This window comes from Bubalus kerabau, chromosome 21 (assembly GCF_029407905.1).
Source record: "Bubalus kerabau isolate K-KA32 ecotype Philippines breed swamp buffalo chromosome 21, PCC_UOA_SB_1v2, whole genome shotgun sequence".
Taxonomy (NCBI): domain Eukaryota; kingdom Metazoa; phylum Chordata; class Mammalia; order Artiodactyla; family Bovidae; genus Bubalus; species Bubalus kerabau.
In genome coordinates, this window is record NC_073644.1 from 7,171,437 (window position 1) to 7,192,427 (window position 20,991).

The 20,991-nt window shown below is 47.4% G+C and overlaps 1 protein-coding gene across 1 annotated transcript in view; it reads right to left on the reverse strand.

The window, feature by feature from the left end:
* Positions 1–4,557: 4,557 nt before the first annotated feature.
* CNDP1 (carnosine dipeptidase 1) overlaps positions 4,558–20,991 on the reverse strand; it is a 30,023-nt gene continuing 13,589 nt past the window's right edge. The window contains exons 8-13 of the mRNA XM_055558863.1: positions 20,781–20,865; positions 16,371–16,531; positions 14,959–15,123; positions 12,715–12,856; positions 5,939–6,086; positions 4,558–5,754 (exon numbers count right to left, since the gene is read on the reverse strand). Of these exons, the coding sequence (XP_055414838.1) occupies positions 5,679–5,754; positions 5,939–6,086; positions 12,715–12,856; positions 14,959–15,123; positions 16,371–16,531; positions 20,781–20,865 (777 nt within the window). The 3' untranslated portion in view covers positions 4,558–5,678. The remainder of the gene's footprint in view (positions 5,755–5,938; positions 6,087–12,714; positions 12,857–14,958; positions 15,124–16,370; positions 16,532–20,780; positions 20,866–20,991) is intronic.

Sequence of the window (20,991 nt, forward strand, 5' to 3'; positions counted from 1 at the left end):
ATACTTTCTGTTACAGTCAAAGGCATAATTTCTCTGACATCTTCATTCTCAATAAGAAATTACACTAGAATGTTTTTAAGTAAAACTTTTCCACATAATGACAATTTTTTTCCTTGTTCAGTCTACCTAATTGAAAAAAGCTCAAGCATTTATTTACTTACCATAACTGTTAAGAAATTATAGTCATTACATCTACCATCAGTTCTCCACATGACGGAAAGAACAAGACTACATTACTTTGCTTCAGAAAATCTGTATTTCTGTCTGTACTTCACTGATTGATTGAGCCCTTGGACAGCCCCTCAAAGAAGAGAATATACCCAACACAGCCCTCTGCCTCCCCAGGCTTGCTTCCTAAAGAGGAAAACTGATTCAATCCATTAAGAGGGAGGTTATCTTTCTTAAGTGGCCTACGTCTAAGGGGCAGATATTACAGGGTTGGTCAGTGGAAGAACAGGAATATACGCAAAAGTATTAGGACTTAGGTTTCAGTGCTTGTCATGAATGGCAGTGGTATTATGAACAGGTAAACGATTATGCTAGATTTAACCATAGAGTACATTATCACAGAAACAAGTATTCCTGCTGAGAGCCAGCGTGAGGAACTCTGCCGTGGCAAAGGTCATGAGGAAGGAGGCTCGGCATACGCAAAGGCGGGATCGAGTCCCTCAGGAGTCCCCCTGGAAATTCTCGAGCACCTACCCCCAAAACCAGAGTCTGCTTACTTTACTGCTTTGTGCTCTCACCTACACCTCTGACTTTACGGGGGGCTGTCCCCCACCACCTCTCTCTGAAAAAGAGTTAACTTACAGCTCCAGTTAATAAAGTTTCTGGGCGTCCCAAGGGTGTTTCAACCTACAAACTCCTTTGGAAGTCCTCTAGCCTGCCTAAATAGGTTCTTCCGGCCACATGTGATTGTTCAGAGCCTCCCAACTGTGAGAGGCATGAGATGTTCTAAACTGTCTAAATACAGATTCCTTTGAGCAGTTAAAAGATTGATTAGAAATTGTATTGGTGAAGGGTTTTTCACTTATTGGGCCAATGTTTGCTGCTAAGTTGCCATATCCCTTACCTACTGTGTCCCTGGCAGTGTATTGGTTAATATAATTGGTGCATAGGAATGTAAGTAGTAGCTTTAATGTTTGTAACCTTGGACCCTTGAGTTAATTCTTTTTCTTGTTTAGCCCAACACACCTTTGCCCTATAGGAATGCAACTTTATCTAATGCTTTCGGAGGGTGGCGCCTGACTTTAGAATAATCACCTTTAGAGAAAAATAAGTTTTCTGAAGAAAGGATCTTAACATGTTAACAGGCCTCCGGGCCAGAAGATGATGTAAATCACCTAAACTTTTGCATATGATAAGTTTGCAGGAAGAAAGCCTGGCTTACTGCTGACTCTACCCCTTCCCCCATTATCCTCTATGCACAACTTAAGGTATAAATACTACTTTGGAAAAAAAAAAAGTGCGGGCCTTGTTCACCGAAGCTTGGTCTCCCCATGTAGTTCTTTCTCTCACCTTCTGGCTGAATTATTCAGCCTCTTTTCTCCACTGAATTTTCCTGCTGAGCTATCCTTATTCTATTACTCTTTATATCTCTAATTAATATTTAATTAAGCAATTGTTTCCTGATCCTCGCCGACACCGTCCCCGCTTCAAATTCCCTGGATCCACCTGGGCTGGACCCCGGCATATTCCATCTTAACAGAGTCAAGACCTCAAATCATTGTTTAACTCTAGCTATTACATTTTCAGTTAATATCCAAACTTGAAACCAAATTTGAAAATTAATGGCCAGATGGCATTCACTAGATATAACACTAAATATTTAAAATAGTATTTAAAAATCACTTGGACCTGTCATAAAATGGACTTTGCTTGGGGGTTGTTTTTTAAGTGAGAGTAGCTGTCAGTAGAAGAGAGAAGCCAAGCACAGTTGCGTCATCTGAGCTTCCTTCTTACTCCACTTTTGGGAATCGTGGAGCACATGTTCTGTTGAGCATTCTGTGCTTAGCACAACCTTCTTCCTAAACTCAGTGGGCCGTCAACCCTGCAGGAAACGCAGGGCAGCATTACCCAACCTTCTGATTGCTCAAGAGACATCATTCGAGTGAGGTCTGCTGACTTTGAGACGCTGACATCCGAAGTGCTCAGAACGAGGACACATGGAACACGGTGACGGGAGCCGTGAGGGGCTCACGGGCAGCTGGTGTGTGGCCCCAGCAAAGACGCCAGTGCAGCCCGGGAGACGGGCTGGCAGCAGTGACCCCGGCGTGACTTGTTTCGCGTGCCTTCCCCAGTACCAGCTGCCCCCAAGTCAGCTTCACCTAGGAACAACGTGAGGCAGAGAGCACGAAGATAAGTCCAGGCCAGGGACAACCCAAAAATGCAGCTGCAGAACCAGAAGACGATGTCAGCAAGCAATACTGAGCACCTACTGTATGCAGTGCACTGCGCTGGACCCGTGAAGTACAGAGATGAGTGGGAAATGGAAGACAGAGATGGGAGAGCAATGTAAATGTTTGCTTTTTTTAATTTCCTTTCATTGGTCTCCTGTCCAATAACTGAGTCGATTTCTCTCTGCTCTCTCAGTGGAACCAACCTGAAAAATACTTCCTTTCTGGCTCCCAAATCACAGCAGAACCCAGGTTGCCACATGGCTCAGGGCCAGGTGGGAAACCCAGGTGGAGCTAAGAGAGTTGTGGAGACCCCTCATCACCCCGAGGACTGAATGCTTAACCAGAGGTTGCAGGGCTCAGCAGTGCAGCAGGAAGGTAGATCAGTGAAGGAATAATCTTATAATTTAGTGCTTTGGTAAAACTGATGTTACTTTGCTCAGAAGTGGCTACAACGTATCTTAACCACCCTTGTCAGTTGTCTAACATGAACACCCCTTTAAAAACACAAACTGGTGGACTTCTCTGGTGATCCAAGACTGGCTGCCAACACAGGGGACACAAGTTGGATCCCTGGTCCAGGGAGATTGCACGTGCTGCGAGGAAGCCAAACCAGAGAGCCACGGTTACTGAAGCCCCCGTGCCTGGGGCCCACGCTCCACAGCGAGAGACCCCGCGGCCGTGAGGAGCCCACGCACTGCCCGGAGAGCGGCTCCCGCCGCCTCAGAGACAGCAGGCCCGTGCCCAGCAGCGGAGACCCAGTGTAGCTGTGATACATTTTTAAATTTTTAAATATTTTTACAAAATACAAATTGGCATCATAAACTTCTTGTATATTTAGTTGTTGGGAACTCTGTGAAATACACCAGGTAGGTCCCACAAAATCCAAGGTGTTAGAAGACTCAGTGTAAACTGGTGAGCATAAACCAAGCTTAATAGGAAAGAATATCAAACACCTGCCAGTCCTTAACAGCTAGCATTAATTTTTTTTAATTTATTTGTCTTTATTTGGCTGTGCTGGGCCTTCATCAAGGCATGTGAGATCTAGTTCCCTGACCAGGGGTCAAACCCAGGTCCCCTGCGTTGGGAGTGGGCGTCCTACCCACTGGACCCACAGGGAAGTCCCAACAATTAGCATTTAAATGTCCTCTAGCAGCAGCAGCAACAGTAGCATCAGAGGAAGAGTGCTCCCGCCTGAGCGCCCTCGTGAGTCTAAGGCCTCAGCTGGGTCCCACATCTGTGATGCGGGTCAGGACAGGCTGAATTACTGGCCCTTGGGTCCAGCCATGTTAAATGAGGGGCTGCTGCTGCTGCTAAGACACTTCAGTCGTGTCCGACTCTGTGCGACCCCGTAGATGGCAGCCCACCAGGCTCCCCCACCACTGGGATTCTCCAGGCAAGAGTACTGGAGTGGGTTGCCATTTCCTTCTCCAATGCATGAAAGTGAAAAGTGAAAATGAAGTCGCTCAGTTGTATCCGACTCGTAGCGACCCTATAGACTGCAGCCTACCAGGCTCCTCCATCCATGGGATTTTCCAGGCAGGAGTACTGGAGTGGGGTGCCATTGCCTTCTCCAAAATGAGGGGCAGAAGTTTTAAAACTGACATTTCAAGAACTCATGAAGCAGTGAGATGTGTTATGCTTATTTTTTATTTAGAATTATAAGAGAAACATTTTTTAATAAACCCTTAAATCCTTCTCAATTAATGTGATTTAAATAATGAATTTATAAAGAGTAAATCAGCTTGTTTACATATCCTCAACTGTAGAAAAATTGCAATTTTTTTTTGTTTACACCATCAAATCCAATCAAGCCAAACAAGATGGTTAACTGAAATGATTAATGATTAATGCATTGGCTGATGGCTTTAAATTTAGACTGTGTTATTGATGTCAGGGTTGATTAGTTCTCTATCTAAAACTGATGCTATTAAGAGCTTTGAGCAATTTAGATGTAGTCATTGAGTAAAGTTCCAGCTGGGTGAGAGAAATCCTATCAGGATGAATTCTGCGGTGGCAAATTCACATGTGCACAGATGCTGAAGAGAAGGCAGGCCTTTACTGGAGGGGCAGGAAGGAAGACCGGGATGCAAGAGGGGCAGCAAGCTGGCATCAGGTAAAGAGGCTCAGAATTTCAAACACACTCGTCTTCACCCAAGGAATCCCAGGGGGCATGATCCCACTGATCATTTGCATCTCAGCAGTTTTGAAGAAGGAAAAGGGGAACAGGAGGCTAAGGTGGTACCATGCTGTAGTTGAGCTTCCCAGGTGGTGCATGGTAAAGAACCTCCTGCCAGTGTAGGAGGCATAAGATATGTGGGTTTGATTCCTGCATCTGGAAGACCCCCTGGAGGAGGAAATGGCAATCACTCCAGTATTCTTAGGTCACCTCTCCCTGCTCTAGGGGGAGGTAGGGTGGTGTGTTATTTACAACCCACCTGAGACTCTCTTATTTTTTGGCTTCCCTGGTGACTCAGCTGGTAAAGAATCCGCCTGCAATTTGGGAGACCTGGATTCGATCCTTGGGTTGGGAAGATCCCCTGGAGAGGGAACGGCTACCCACTCCAGTATCCTGACCTGGAGAATTCCGTGGACTATACAGTCCATGGGGTCAAAAAGAGTCGGACACGACTGAGTAACTCACTTTCACCAGTATTCTTGCCTGGGAAAATCACCTGGATGAGGAGCCTGGTGGGCTACAGTCCATGGGGTTGCAAGGAGTTGGACACAACTGAAGCAGCTTAGCACATGAACACGTTTTAGTAACCCCTCTAACAGGGAACCCACAGGGGAATCATAGTAGTCAATGCAGGAGACCAACACATTTATCAACAAGAGAAAGACGTATGGTAAGAGCAAGGGTGACATAGGATAGACAGTCAGTGGGTGGAATGATTGTGTCTCTTGAGCTCTTAGAGGTCTGGAACACAAACCAGGATTGCACCAATGGAACTGCAAGCAGAGAACGTAGTCAGATGCTTGTCCTCGCCCTGAAGGGCACCGCAAGCCCAAGCCGGAGAGGGCTGCAGCAGGGCGTGGGAAAGCAACTTGTCCAAGGTGGCTGTGAGTTCAGAAAGGCGTGCAGCAGTGACATTAAACCATGTCCAATGTCTGTGCCTCAGAGATATTTTATTACTGGTCCAAAAGTCCAGGGACACTCTAAAACGGGAGGGGAAACATTATTTTCAAGAGCAAAACTCTCTGGATATTTAGATTCTGTTCTTGCCCAGGGTCATGTGAGAGGGGAATCTCTTAGCAATTCAGACCGAGGCTGGAAGGTTCCTACCATGATGAATGCAGCTTTGCCATCTCGAGGAAAAAGGCAGCAAATAATTTGGATCCCTCTATGTAGTTCCACCTAACAAAAGAAATAAGAGACACTGTTACTCCTGCCCAAATGACAGAAGAAAAGGGGTCTATAATTTAAACAGGAAGCCTTGATGATGCACATTCCAACTAGAGGATGCAGCCTGTCTGGGGTCAGCGGTGTGGAGACCCTGGGCTTGTGCAGGGAGGCACCAGCACCCACGGGGTCCACTCACCTGTTGATCTTCTCATTCTGAGAGTGCTCTCCGTCATCCACAGCGCCCAGTGGCAGCATTATCACACTTTTCTGGGTGGTGTCCTGGAGGATCTTGGCGATGGGTATGGTTGATCCATCCCGGATCATATCTGGCTCTGTCCCAAACACTGAAATGCAGGACAGGCAAGCATTGAATAAAACAATGGCAAAACCACCCCAAGTAATCTCCTCGAATGTACTGCTTACTTTGTCTTTCCTTAAAAAAAAAAAAAAAAAAAAAAATTAAAAATTTGATATTTAGGATAAAAAGCTTCTTGATTCCACATAAAATACATTCTAAAATCATCAAAAGAGTCAAGAAGAAAACCACAGTTGTCTTCTTTACAGTTATGTACTTAAAATATATATATATATTTTAGGGGCTTCTCCGGTGGCTCAGTGGTAAACCCAATCCGCCTGCCGATGCAGGAGACACGTGTTCAGTCCCTGGTGCAGGAAGATCCCACGTGCCACAGAGCAACTAGGCCCGGAGACCACAACTACTGAGCCTCTGCTTTAGACCCCGCTCGCCTGGAGCTCATTCTCTACCACGGGAGAAGCTGCCACGGTGCACAGCCCTCCCACCGCAACTAGAGAGTAGTCCTAGCAGCAACAAACACCAAGCACAGCCCAAAATAAATAAATGTTGAAAAAAATTTTAATGTATTTTAAATGGTTTTTATTTTGAACTAATTTTATACTTACAGAGAAGTTGCAAAAATTAGTACCAAGTTCCCATATATCCTTTACTTTTCCTAACGTTAACATACAACCACTGTACATTTATCAACAATAGGAAATTAACATTGGGGTAACATTGTTATTAATAGCTAGACTCAGGCCTGAAGGAAATTATACCACGTTTCCCTTTTTTTGTTCCAGGATTGAGCCCAGACTCCCACAATGCATTTTGTCATCACTTCTGAGTCCCCTCTGGCTTGTGACAGATTTGTTCCTCTCTGAATTGGACCCTCTTGTAGAGTGCTGATCGGTTGTTGTATAAAATGTCCTCCCGATTAACTTTGTCTGATGCACTTTGTCTAATGCTTTCTCATGATCGGAAAAAGTCATGCGTTTTTAGCAGGAGTACCATAAGATGGTGTACCCACTTTTATCGTTGCTACATGAATTAACTATTGGGAAAGAAGGACTTCTTTTGTTTTTATTTTTATTTGTAATCAACATATAAATAAATAGCTGTACTCAACTATTACCTGAATATCTCAGTGTTTGTGTACTCAACTTTCAAGGTACTCCAGATCAGATCAGATCAGATCAGTCGCTCAGTCGTGTCCGACTCTTTGCAACCCCATGAATCGCAGCACGCCAGGCCTCCCTGTCCATCACCAACTCCCGGAGTTCACTGAGACTCACGTCCATCGAGTCGGTGATGCCACCCAGCCATCTCATCCTCTGTCGTCCCCTTTTCCTCCTGCCCCCAATCCCTCCCAGCAGCAGAGTCTTTTCCAATGAGTCAACTCTTCATATGAGGTGGCCAAAGTACTGGAGTTTCAGCTTCAGCATCATTCCTTCCAAAGAAATCCCAGGGCTGATCTCCTTCAGAATGGACTGGTTGGATCTCCTTGCAGTTCAAGGGACTCTCAAGAGTCTCCTCCAACACCACAGTTCAAAAGCATCAATTCTTCAGTGCTCAGCTTTCTTCACAATCCAACTCTCACATCCATACATGACCACAGGAAAAACCATAGCCTTGACTAGACGAATCTTTGTTGGCAAAGTAATGTCTCTGCTTTTGAATAGGCTATCTAGGTTGGTCATAACTTTCCTTCCAAGGAGTAAGTGTCTTTAATTTCATGGCTGCAGTCACCATCTGCAGTGATTTTGGAGCCCTGAAAAATAAAGTCTGACACTGTTTCCACTGTTTCCCCATCTATTGCCCATGAAGTGATGGGACCAGATGCCATGATCTTCGTTTTCTGAATGTTGAGCTTTAAGCCCACTTTTTCACTCTCCACTTTCACTTTCATCAAGAGGCTTTTTAGTTCCTCTTCACTTTCTGCCATAGGGTGGTGTCATCTGCATATCTGAGGTTATTGATATTTCTCCTGGCAATCTTGATTCCAGCTTGCGTTTCTTCCACTCCAGCGTTTCTCATGATGTACTCTGCATATAAGTTAAATAAACAGGGTGACAATATACAGCCTTGACGTACTCCTTTTCCTATTTGGAACCAGTCTGTTGTTCCATGTCCAGTTCTAACTGTTGCTTCCTGACCTGCTTACAAATTTCTCAAGAGGCAGATCAGGTGGTCTGGTATTCCCATCACTTTCAGAATTTTCCACAGTTTATTGTGATCAAAGGCTTTGGCATAGTCAACAAAACAGAAATAGATGTTTTTCTGGAACTCTCTTGCTTTTTCCATGATCCAGCAGATGTTGGCAATTTGATCTCTGGTTCCTCTGCCTTTTTGAAAAGCAGCTTGAATATCAGGAAGTTCACGGTTCACATATTGCTGAAGCCTGGCTTGGAGAATTTTGAGCATTACTTTGCTAGCGTGTGAAATAAGCACAATTGTGCAGTAGTTTGAGCATTCTTTGGCATTGCCTTTCTTTGGGATTGGAATGAAAACTGACCTTTTCCAGTCCTGTGGCCACTGCTGATTTTTCCAAATTTGCTGGCAAATTGAGTGCAGCACTTTCACAGCATCATCTTTCAGGATTTGGAATAGCTCAACTGGAATTCTATCACCTCCACTAGCTTTGTTCGTAGTGATGCTTTCTAAGGCCCACTTGACTTCACATTCCAGGATGTCTGGCTCTAGGTCAGTGATCACACCATCGTGATTATCTGGGTCTTAAAGCTCTTTTTTGTACAGTTCTTCTGTGTATTCTTGCCACCTCTTCTTAATATCTTCTGCTTCTGTTAGGCCCATACCATTTCTGTCCTTTATCGAGCCCATCTTTGCATGAAATGTTCCTTTGGTATCTCTGATTTTCTTGAAGAGATCTCTAGTCTTTCCCATTCTGTTGTTTTCCTCTATTTCTTTGCATTGATCGCTGAAGAAGGCTTTCTTATCTCTTCTTGCTATTCTTTGGAACTCTGCATTCAGATGTTTATATCTTTCCTTTTCTCCTTTGCTTTTCACTTCTCTTCTTTTCACAGCTATTTGTAAGGCCTCCCCAGACAGCCATTTTGCTTTTTTGCATTTCTTTTCCATGGGGATGGTCTTGATCCCTGTCTCCTGTATAATGTCATGAACCTCAGTCCATAGTTCATCAGGCACTCTATCTATCAGATCTAGGCCCTTAAATCTATTTCTCACTGCCACTGTATAATCATAAGGGATTTGATTTAGGTCATACCTGAATGGTCTAGTGGTTTTCCCTACTTTCTTCAATTTAAGTCTGAATTTCGCAATAAGGAGTTCATGATCTGAGCCACAGTCAGCTCCCGGTCTTGTTTTTGCTGACTGTATAGAGCTTCTCCATCTTTGGCTGCAAAGAATATAATCAGTCTGATTTCGGTGTTGACCATCTGGTGATGTCCATGTGTAGAGTCTTCTCTTGTGTTGTTGGAAGAGGGTGTTTGTTATGACCAGTGCATTTTCTTGGCAAAACTCTATTAGTCTTTGCCCTGCTTCATTCCATATTCCAAGGCCAAATTTGCCTGTTACTCCAGGTGTTTCTTGACTTCCTACCTTTGCATTCCAGTCCCCTATAATGAACAGGACATCTTTTTTGGGTGTTAGTTCTAAAAGGTCTTGTAGGTCTTCATAGAACCGTTCAACTTCAGCTTCTTCAGCGTTACTGGTTGGGGCATAGACTTGGATTACTGTGATATTGAATGGTTTGCCTTGGAAACGAACAGAGATCATTCTGTGGTTTTTGAGACTGCATACAAGTACTGCATTTCGGAGTCTTTTGTTGACCCTGATGGCTACTCCATTTCTTCTGAGGGATTCCTGCCCGCAGTAGTAGATATAATGGTCATCTGAGTTAAATTCACCCATTCCAGTCCATTTCAGTTCGCTGGTTCCTCCTAGAATGTCGATGTTCACTCTTGCCATCTCTTGTTTGACCACTTCCAATTTGCCTTGATTCATGGACCTGACATTCCAGGTTCCTATGCAATATTGCTCTTTACAGCATCGGACCTTGCTTCTATCACTAGTCACATCCACAGCTGGGTATTCTTTTTGCTTTGGCTCCATCCCTTCATCCTTTCTGGAGTTATTTCTCCACTGATCTCCAGTAGCATATTGGGCACCTACTGACCTGGGGAGTTCCTCTTTCAGTATCCTATCATTTTGCCTTTTCATACTGTTCATGGGGTTCTCAAGGCAAGAATACTGAAGCGGTTTGCCATTTCCTTCTCCAGTGGACCACATTCTGTCAGATCTCTCCACCATGACCCGCCCATCTTGGGTTGCCCCAGGGGCATGGCTTAGTCTCATTGAGTTAGACAAGGCTGTGCGACCGGCGCGCTAAGCGCTGCGAGAGGAGTTACCCCACGTCCGAGGTCAGAGGCAGCGGCCGAGAGTACCAGACTGCGAAGGCACAGGAACGGCAGAGAGGACCTACCACATGTCCGAGGTAAGGGGGGGTGGCCGAGAGGAGATACCCAGCGTCCGAGGTCGGGGCGGCGACAAGAGAAGTTACCCCGCGTCCGAGGTCAGGGGCGGCGGCCAGGAGGAGATACCCCACACCCCTAAGCCCGAGGCCAGGGGCGGCAGGTGGGAGGAGCTACCCCACGCCCCCACGCCCGAGGCCAGGGGCGGCAGGAGGAGCAACCCAACGTCCAAGGAGCTGTGGCTGCGCAGGCACAGGAGGGCCTAGACGAGCTATCCAACGTCGAAGGTCAGGATGGGCGGCGGTGAGGAGATACCCTTCATCCAAGATAAGGAGCAATGGCTGCGCTTTGCTGGAGCAGCCGTGAAGAGATACCCTCCGCCCAAGGTAAGAGAAACCCAAGTAAGACGGTAGGTGTTGCAAGGTACTCCAGGAAATGGTATTAATGGATATCCTAAGGTCTAGAAAGAGATGAGTTCAAACTTTCCAGGCTAGAGGACAAGTTGCTGGTGACAGAGCAGAAATGAAAAAGCAAAATCACAAAAGAGAATCTGCCCCAGGACTTCCTTATCCACAGAGCAAGGTGTGAAGGTGAATAAAGACAGTGGACGTTGTTAGCAGAATGGTCCAGAACATAGATAGGCCCTAAGCTGCCTAAGCTTCCCTGCAAGAGTAGGTCAGGCCTTGACATTTCAATCACATGCCTCTCTTCAGTGGCAGTTCCTTTATCTTCCTAACCCTTCCTCCTTTTTTCTTCACTCGGCAGCGGGGACGATTATGTAGCTCTCAGTCTTGGACTTGTCCTGTGATGGTTAATGTCTGTGTCCCTGGACTGACCATCCTGGTAGAGAGTGAGGGCACCAAGGAGGTCTGGACCCCAAGTTCCATCTCGCCATCATTAGGGGCATGCCCCAAGGCCCCTCTGTATATAAACAAGTGTCAGTGTCTTCCTGTCTCACATTTGGACAGACCCCCAAGGCCGCCCTGCCTTTAGGAGAGCCCCCCATTTTGTAATTGTTGGCAGTGTCCCATTCCTGTTGAAAAAAGGCTTGCTATCCCTTCTCCCCCAGCAGACAGGGCCCAGACATGCATCCCCTGCTCGCTACTCACAGGATCCTGTGTGTATGAAAGTCAAAAGAGGCACCACGGAGGAAATTACAAATAAAGCTACTCTGCATTTCTGGAGAAGGACCGCTGGTTTTAGATACAGATGGGCTGGAATTGAGTTTCTCGTGCATTTTGTGATTTTGTACAAGGAGCTCATATCCAGGAAGCTGCTTCAGTGGAAGCTCATGTTCCTGCCTTGGGGCTGTTTGCTCCAGCCAGGCAGTCCAGCAAGGGCTTTGGAAGAACAAGACCATACATGGTGGGAATTAGAGACCCAAACCCATGCTAAGATGAGTCCATGGTTAAACATTCTCATGGAGGGACCCTGTGTTCACCCAAAACCCAAGCAAGGAGGGTCAAGCTTACACATATACACATCCCTCCAGGGTGAGCCTGGCTCCTGGAGAATGCCCTGCCTTATGTAGAGGCTCTCGTTTTCTGCTTCCTGGTGCCCTAAGACCATTAATGCCCTAAGACCATTAATACCCAAAGCGCCTTGTGACCAGGAAGAGCAAATTCCTGGGCAGCCTGGTGTCAGCTTGCTCATTCCACTAAATCTTAGCTGCTTCATGTTTAATCCCAGAGGATTTCCTTTACTTTCATGCAGCTTCAGCTGTGCCTTTAAAAGGATGTTTTAAAATATTAGTCATCATTTCCTGGGTCAGGAAGATCTCTTGGAGAAGGAAATGGCAACCCACTCCAGTACTCTTGCCTGGAAAATCCCATGGACAGAGGAGCCTGGTGGGCTGTAGTCCATGGGGTCGCAAACAGTCAGACATGACTGAGCGGCTCTTTCCACACTCCCATCATTTCCGTGAGCACTGGAGGTTTTCACGTCCATCATTTTCCCCAAAATTCAAGTCTCCTAGTGAGCTTAAATGCTGGCTTTTCCACTAATAGCTGGGTGCCCTTCAGCAAATTACTTTGTCTCTTCAGGCCTTATTTGTAAAATGGGGAAGGTAATAGGGAAGACTCAGGAGACAGAGCCTTGTGCATGCTAATACAGCCCATAGAAAAAGGACGATGACACTGAGGCTTTAATCTCACCTGCCTTATCCACTGCTCCACCAGGCACCACCCCCCATGGTAAACTGGCAACTCAAAATATCTTAAGCCCAACCTGTTTTGATGGCTCTTTTTGCTGCAAGATACTGATGGTCACTGATATTTGCGATCCACGGGTGCAGTCCCAGTGCCATGGAAACAGTCATCTGGTTGGAGCTGTTTCTTTTGGAGAATATGTATTCAAGATGCTGCTTCACCTGAAAGGTAACATTTTCAGGTGTAAGAGAAACCTTCAAGTAATTCTCTCATACTATGAATGCACAGTCATCTCTCATCAGGAAACGAATTAAACCTCAACCCAACAAATCTGAGTATTTTGGGCTTTGCCTGAGGTCTTCCGGAGGGCTGGCCTGGAGTGAGCAGGCGCTCCAGGATTGGGGGGTGAGCGGGGGGCTTCATCCAATGAGAACAACACTGGGTCTCACTCCCCTTCCTCCCCTAGATTCTCCAAGCCCAGCCCCGCCCCAACCTATCCTCAGCACAATGTCTGTTAGCATCTGATTATTTGGAATTTTGTTAGTTATGAAACATAATACAAGTATAACTTCATCTGATGACTGATTGCCCTCTTTGGACTTATCAGTACCTTCATGACTATTTGGGGAACACATTACTTTGCCAACAAAGTTCCGTCTAGTCAAGGCTATGGTTTTTCCAGTAGTCATGTATGAATGTGAGAGTTGGACTGTGAAGAAAGCTGAGTGCCGAAGACTTGATGCTTTTGAACTGTGGTGTTGGAGAAGACTCTTGAGAGTCCCTTGGACTGCAAGGAGATCCAACCAGTCCATTCTAAAGGAGATCAGTCCTGGGTGTTCTTTGGAAGGAACGATGCTGAAGCTGAAACTCCAGTACTTTGGCCACCTCATATGAAGAGTTGACTCATTGGAAAAGACTCTGATGCTGGGAGGGATTGGGGGCAGGAGGAGAAGGGGACGACAGAGGATGAGATGGCTGGATGGCATCACTGACTCGATGGAGGTGGGTTTGGGTGAACTGCGGGAGTTGGTGATGGACAGGGAGGCCTGGCGTGCTGCAATTCATGGGGTCACAAGAGTCGGACATGACTGAGCAACTGAACTGAACTGAGTTGATGCATTTGGAAGTTTCCCAGAAGTGAAAGCAGTTCTGAGCTAAGCTGTGAAGGAGCCTTGTCATCAGTGTCCTTCGCTTCCCTTGGCTCTGTTAGCTGCTACTAGGGAAATCCTCCGAGAGTAACTTCAGACTCTGAAATAGTCCTTCCAGGGAACTCCCAGGGGTCCGGGGGTTGGGACTCGAAGCTCTCACTGCTGAGCGCCCGGGTTCAATCTCTGGTTAGGGAACTGAGATCCCACAGGCCATGTGACACGGCAAAAACAAAACAGAACAAAAAAATCCTTCCACTCTTGGCTTCAGCAGATGTCAGTGGACACCTGTCACGTGGCAGGAACCGTTCTGGGTGCTGGGTCAGCACCTAGCTGGTCACAGCTGTGAGCAAAAGAAGGATGGCCCTGCCCTCCTGGAATCTATATGTTGTAGAAAGAGGGACAGTAAGTCCACAAAGAGGGAGTGGGGGAGGAGGAAAGAGGGAGGAGGGGGAGGGAGGAGGGGGAGGGAGGAGGGGAGGGAGGAGGGGGAGGGAGGAGGGGGAGGGAGGAGGGGGAGGGAGGAGGGGGAGGGAGGAGGGGAGGGAGGAGGGGGAGGGAGGAGGGGAGGGAGGAGGGGAGGGAGGAGGGGAGGGAGGAGGGGAGGGAGGAGGGGAGGGAGTGAGTGTGTGGATGCAATCAGCAATAAAAGGGACACGACATGGGGACAGAAAGGGATGGGATGAGGTGTTTCCTGAGAGCATTTATTCAGAGTCTACTTTCCATTAAACTTGAGCGAACTGACACTTGGTGGATAATTCAGACACTGAACTCCCGCCAGACAGCGTTGTCATTAAAATGGCTGCATTCAGAGAGTGGATTTCAGACAACGCGGACAAACTGATGACCGCGGCTGCAGATTTCTCCAGCTCAATCCAGCCGCAGGCAGTTAGCTGCTCCATCTGGATGGAAAACCAATCTTGCCTTCATGTCTACCATTTAATCTTAAAATTTCCCATCACTCCAACTACAAATGGCCGCTTATCTGACTACTGTAACTGCATATAATTGAGCAGAGAGATTTTCACCAAACAAAAATTTCTATCAGTTTCTTGACATTTGTTCCAGTCCCTTTTCTATTGGAAAAAAGAATGATACTTCAGTGCTAACAACTGAACTGCCCCCTACACTGTGGTGCACAGCACTCAGGCGCAGCACAGAACTAGGCACGCGGTTACCTGGGTCTCCACCACAGACATATCCATGTGAGGGACTAGACGGATGGAGAATTTTCCTATGACTCGGCCAGGAATGACTGTTTTGGCTCCAGGCTCATGAAACGCACCCTCTATCCCATGGATAGAAAGAGATGGGTACCTCCATAGGTGCATTAGAAGTTCCTCCTATGAGATAAAATTATTTATTACAGAGAAAAATGTTTCATTAAAACCCAGTTGAGTGGTATCGCTTGTGTCATCAGTTTCTGTACGTCTGTGACGCCGCTCATGACAAGCTAATTATCACCTCCTTACTGAGACGGGTCTGGACGATGGTACAGGTGGACTTCCCCAAGGACCCGAGACCTGCCCGAGCCGCTTCCGCCGACCACAGCCCCTCATCACACCAGCTCTGAAGTTTGCAGTTAAAACTGGGATTCAATTATAAATTTCTGTCCCCAGGCATTCCAGTGATAACTTGTGTGCTAAATGCATTTTGTTTTCCAGAAAAGCCATCAAAGAAATCTGCAGACGTTTAAGCCAGTGGCCCCCAGAGAGCCAGTCTGAGCGAACAGATACACTTCATGATAATAAACTCCCCACTTCTGTTCAGGGTCCCTCCCTCCCCTGGAGGTTCTTCCCCAGGAACCAGCCAGAGTGACCCATCACTGGAGGGGCAAGGGGCAAGCAGGTTTTTGTTTCTTAAAAGGAGGAGGAGAAGCAGAAGGGAAAACAAAGAAAACTAAATTGGCCAGTGTGTGCATGCTCAGTCACTTCAATCGTGTCTGACTCTTTGTGACCCTACAGCTACTCTGTCTGTGGGATTCTCCAGGCAAGAATACTGGAGTGCATTGCCATGCCCTCCTCCAGGGGATCTTCCCAATCCAGGGATAGAACCTATGTCTCTTATCTCTCCTGCACTGGCAGGCAGGTTCTTTACCACTAGCACCGCCTTGGAAGCCCAGATTTGCCAGTAGCCAATGCTTTTGGCTCTGGGCTTATTTACTACACTGAGGCAGTGATGGAGAATTTACAGATTAAACCCTAAAGCTCTAGTTTTGTCTTTTTTAAATAAATTTTAAAAAAGAACAATTAGGGATCTTGGAACTGAAATAATCTCAGCCTATCTCAACCTCTAAATAGACAGGAGGCTCAACTCACTGGCTGAGGCTGGCATGGGGTTGAGTCTCATAAACCGACTGGAAACACATGGCCGTGAGTCAGGCCACCCAAGGCCCATGCCGGATGAACCCCAGGAAAAGGGCTGGCTGATCTTGACCCTGGGACGGGACCCTGAAAGGGAAACCTGCCCTCATGAGCGTGTGCTCCCGGCTCTGAGATGTGCAGAAGAGCAGCTCATGGCACACCAGGCGCTGGGAAAGCACGGGTTCTCAGCATTCCTCTTTCAGATTACCCGTCGAGGCGCGACCTACCTTGGTGTCAAACAGGAACTTCTTAACCTGGCTGCTGTTCCGGTACTCCTCCATGTCCAGGTCGATGGCCTCGTACACCCTCTTCTCCTCTTCTGTAACAGGAGCCACATGCCCATAGATCCCAGGGACCAGGATGCGGCCAGATGCGTCCACCAGGCTGCCTATGAGAGACACACAGGGGTGGAAGCAGGGGGCAGTTGCAGGTGTGTGGGGTCCTAGCCCTGGAGAGGAGCCTTAGGATGGACATGATCGTTTCTGGCCTGTTAATCTGCTTCACCAAAGCCCCATAGCTCATAAGGTAAAAACTGTAATGCAGGTACCATTAAAGAACAAATATTCATTATAAAGAAGAAATTAAAGACCATATTTTATAATATACATTCATTATAAACAAATACAACCATAACTGCTCTTCAGGGATGTACTTGTAGATGCTGTGTGCTTATCTGCCCCCCTAGGGTCCTGAGTTATGAATTCCCCTCATTTAGCCCAATAAGGAATATCATATATCAAATAAATGATGCAAACTCATTAGTAAAATTCAAGTCAAAAATAAATTGGGCACCAACAGACTAGGACTGGCTGTAACTGATTTACAATCTGCCTCTGTCACCCCTTGTTCCTTGGAAGAAAAGCTATGACCAATCTAGGCAGCATATTAAAAAGCAGAGACATTACTTTGCCAACAAAGGTCCATCTAGTTAAAAGCTATGGTTTTTCCAGTGGTCATGTATGGGTGTGAGAGTTGGACAATAAAGAATCTGAGCACCGAAGAATTGATGCTTTTGGACTGTGGTGTTGGGGAAGACTCTTGAGAGTCCCTTGGACTGCAAGGATATCCAACCAGTCCATCCTAAATGAGATCAGTCCTGAATATTCATTGGAAGGACTGATGCTGAAGCTGAAACTCCAATGCTTTGGCCACCTGATGAGAAGAACTGACTCATTGGAAAAGACCCTGATGTTAGGAAAGATTGAAGGTGGGAGGAGAAGGGGATGACAAAGGATGAGATGGTTGGATGACATCACCGACTCAATGGACATGAGTTTGAGTAAGCTCCAGGAGTTGGTGAGGGACAGGGAAGCCTGGCGTGCTGCAGTCCATGGGGTCACCAAGAGTTGAACACAACTGAGTGACTGAACTGAACTGAACTTCTGTCACCTCAATGAAAACAACACAAAACTTTTAAAAGCCCCACCAGTGACACAGTCACTGAGCCTTTAGCATCACTGAACCTAAACTTCCGCCGCCCGGCTCATCTTTGAGGACAGAGGTGAATGGCAGACAGACCTGCTGGCAACCCAGCTGGAAAGACACAGGTAGGGAACCAGTGGTGGGACCACCTGGGCCAGCCTGTGGGGTCAGCTGAGGGGGGCGGCACAGTCAGTGGTGAGAACGGACATGTGTGTCTGAAACGCCAAGGGCAGCAGAGGCCACGGTGCCCATTTATCTGGTGCGGCCAGACCTCACCCCTGAGTGGGGCAGGGGTGATTCAAACAGACATCTGAGACCTGAGGCTGTGATCCAAGCAGCTCACCACTTCCTCCAGCAGAAATGCCCCGGGGGCCAGTCCTGTAAATCTGTTTTCTCAGGATGGAAGTGGCCTTCCCCATGCCGGCTGGGGGGAGTGAGTATCTGATTTGTTTCAAAAACAAAGTGAAAACATGTGCTTTTCATCCTGTTCACGACCCTGGTGGGACTTTTCCTAGTAGACACTATGCCCTGGCAGGGCTGAATGGAATTCCATGTCTGGGTGAAACCACAGTCTACCAGGATGCGGTGAGGCAATAGTGCCTGGGGTGGGTGGAGGGGAACTCTAAATGCAGTCCCAAAGATGTAGGGATGCCACGCATTCTGTGCGGGGAGGCAGCAGAGGATGAGTCTGGTAAAACAGAGATTATTTTATCTCCCCCTACCCTGCAAAACAAAAATATTAAGTTGTATGCTATCTGAATTCTTCTGGAAACAATTTAAACACTTTAAAGAAAAATGGCTAGATGTTTTCTGTCTGAAGTCATCAAGCATGGAAAATACTGTCCAAGAGTTATATTGCAGGAAAACTAGAAGGCCTTAAAAAATAGGTGATAGATAGATAGGCAGACAGAAGAGCGAGCACAGACAATAGATGGATCTCACTGTTTCACTGGGTAATGAAGGAGCAGGATGCAGTAGAATAAAGTGACACTGAAGACCGGGGGGTGACCGCCCAGCAGGGCTGCCAGAGGGCTGGTGGTTCCCTGGTGGAGGCCCCAGGCCACCAGGATGTGAGCATGCAGGGCTGAGGTAGCACCGTGTCAAGGTGCGAAAAGGAGGGGTCTTTGCTAATTGATCCCAAGAGAGGGTGCATGCGTGCTAGGTGGCTTCAGTCCTGTCCAACTCTTTGTGACCCCATGGACTTGTAGCCCTCCAGGCTCCTCTGTCCATGGGACTCTCCAGGCAAGAATACTGTAATGCTTTCTGGCAATTTGCCCAAAGTGACTTGTTGTGAAATTTGTACAAAGTCAATCTTTATCCAGGTGAGAAGGATCCAGATGTTGTGGGGTCTGAAGCTTGTCTAACCTGAGAACCTCGCTTTAAAAAAAGAAGCAAATTATGACTTGAATTGATGCTTTTGAACTGTGATGTTGGATAAGACTCTTGAGAGTCCCTTGGACTGAAAGGAGATCAAACCAGTCAATCCTAAAGGAAATCAACCCTGAATTTTTGCTGGAAGGACTGATGCTGAAGTTGAAGCTCCAATACTTTTGCTACCTGATGTGAAAAACTGACTCATTTGAAAAGACCCTGATCCTGGGAAAGATTGAAGGTCAAGGTAGAAGGGGACAACAGAGAATGAGATGGTTGGATAGCATTACTGACTCAAGGGACATGAGTTTGAACAAACTCTGGGAGATAGTGAAGGACTGGGAAGCCTGACATGCTGCAGCCCATGGGGTCACAAACAGCTGGACATGACTGAGCGACTGAACAACAAGAAGTTATTATAGCACATGTAGAGTCCCTACCAGGACTGTGCAAGCCACCCTACAGATGTAGCTTCCTTCAGCTCCACGATCCACCTGAATGCTGGGCTGCCCAGGTGTAGGTGAGAGCTACAGGTGAGTCAGGTGGGTGAGCTGGCTCCCTGGACACAGACACACACACACACACACACATACACACTATTCACGCACACACACAATTACATTCACCTGCATCCACCAGGCCCACCACCGGGGACGTTAGGGAGGAGGGGTGGGGGGCAGCGAGCAGACTTGTTAGGGGAAACACTGACTGGAACCGCCCACCTGGCCAGGCACCATAGCAACCATCTGCATGAGTTGTTTTATGACAGGAGGTGCTGGTAACGAATGCGGAATTAGCAAGCCACCACCAACCAGAAGAATTACAGGAAAGGTCAAAAGGAGATGCCACTCATTCTACCAACCCCCCAGGATCCTCCTCGCTGGCATCCACCTTGGCTGAGTGATGCCTGTGCCACCAGAAAGGACCCTGAGTCAGACTGATTGGCCAGAGACCACCTGGAAACTAATCCCATCACCATAAAACCCAGGACGGCGAGCCACATGGCAGAGCAGTCCTCCTGAGTCCCTTACCCTGCCGCGGTCCACCCGGGGTTCCCTTCCCAGTGAATTCTCTTGCTTTGTCAGCATGTGTGTCTCCTCAGACAATTCATTTCCAAGTGTTAGACAAGAGCCACTCTTGGGCCCTGGAAGGGCTCCCCATTGCTGCAACAGACTCACTGGTGTCCCTGAGCCACGTGGGGTCCTGGGGACCCACAGGACAGAAGCCAAGAGGTGTGGGTAGAATGGGCACTGGCTCTGGATGCTTTTCCAGAAGGGTCTGTCCACCACTGTCCCCGGGGACGGCCAGATGTGTTGTAACACCCAGTAAATGAAAGGGTAGATTGAGAGAGGGTTTCAATCCATGGAAATAAATAACATGGACTTAATAAGCCTCAGGAGTTTTAGGTTTTCCTCCGAAAGTGAAAGTTGATCAGTCATGTCCCGCTCTTTGCTACCCCATGGACTATACAGTCCATTGAATTCTTCAGGCCAGAATACTGGAGTGTGTAGCCTTTCCCTTCTCCAGAGGATCTTCCCAACCCAGGGATCAAACCCAGGTCTATCTGAATTGCAGGAGGATTCTTTACCAGCTGAGCCACAAGGGAAGCCTAAGAATACTGGAGTAGGTAGCCTATCCTTTCTCCAGCGGACTTTCCCAACCCAGGAATCAAACTGGGGTCTCCTGCATTGCAGGCGGATTCTTTACCAGCTGAGCCATCAGGGAAGCCCTAGGTTTTCCTCTGCTCCGCCCTGGCTGGTCTGAAACCGAGCAGAAGAGGGCTGAGTCCAACAGAACCACATTAGCAGATTCCTTGAGGCTTAAAAAGTGAAAAAGGACGTTACCAAGAAGAGCGACCAGATCCGCCATGGGTTCGTTGAGGATCCCACCAAAGGTCCCCGAGTGGAAATCTTGATCCCGGCATTTCACCTGCAAGACAGGCAAAGGGAAAGCAGCTGCTCCCTCCACGGCCGCTCGACGACAGCCCTCCTCTGGCGCCAGACCCGCCCAGGCGGCCCTCAGGACTCAGGTGGGTCAGCTGACACCCCCGCCGTG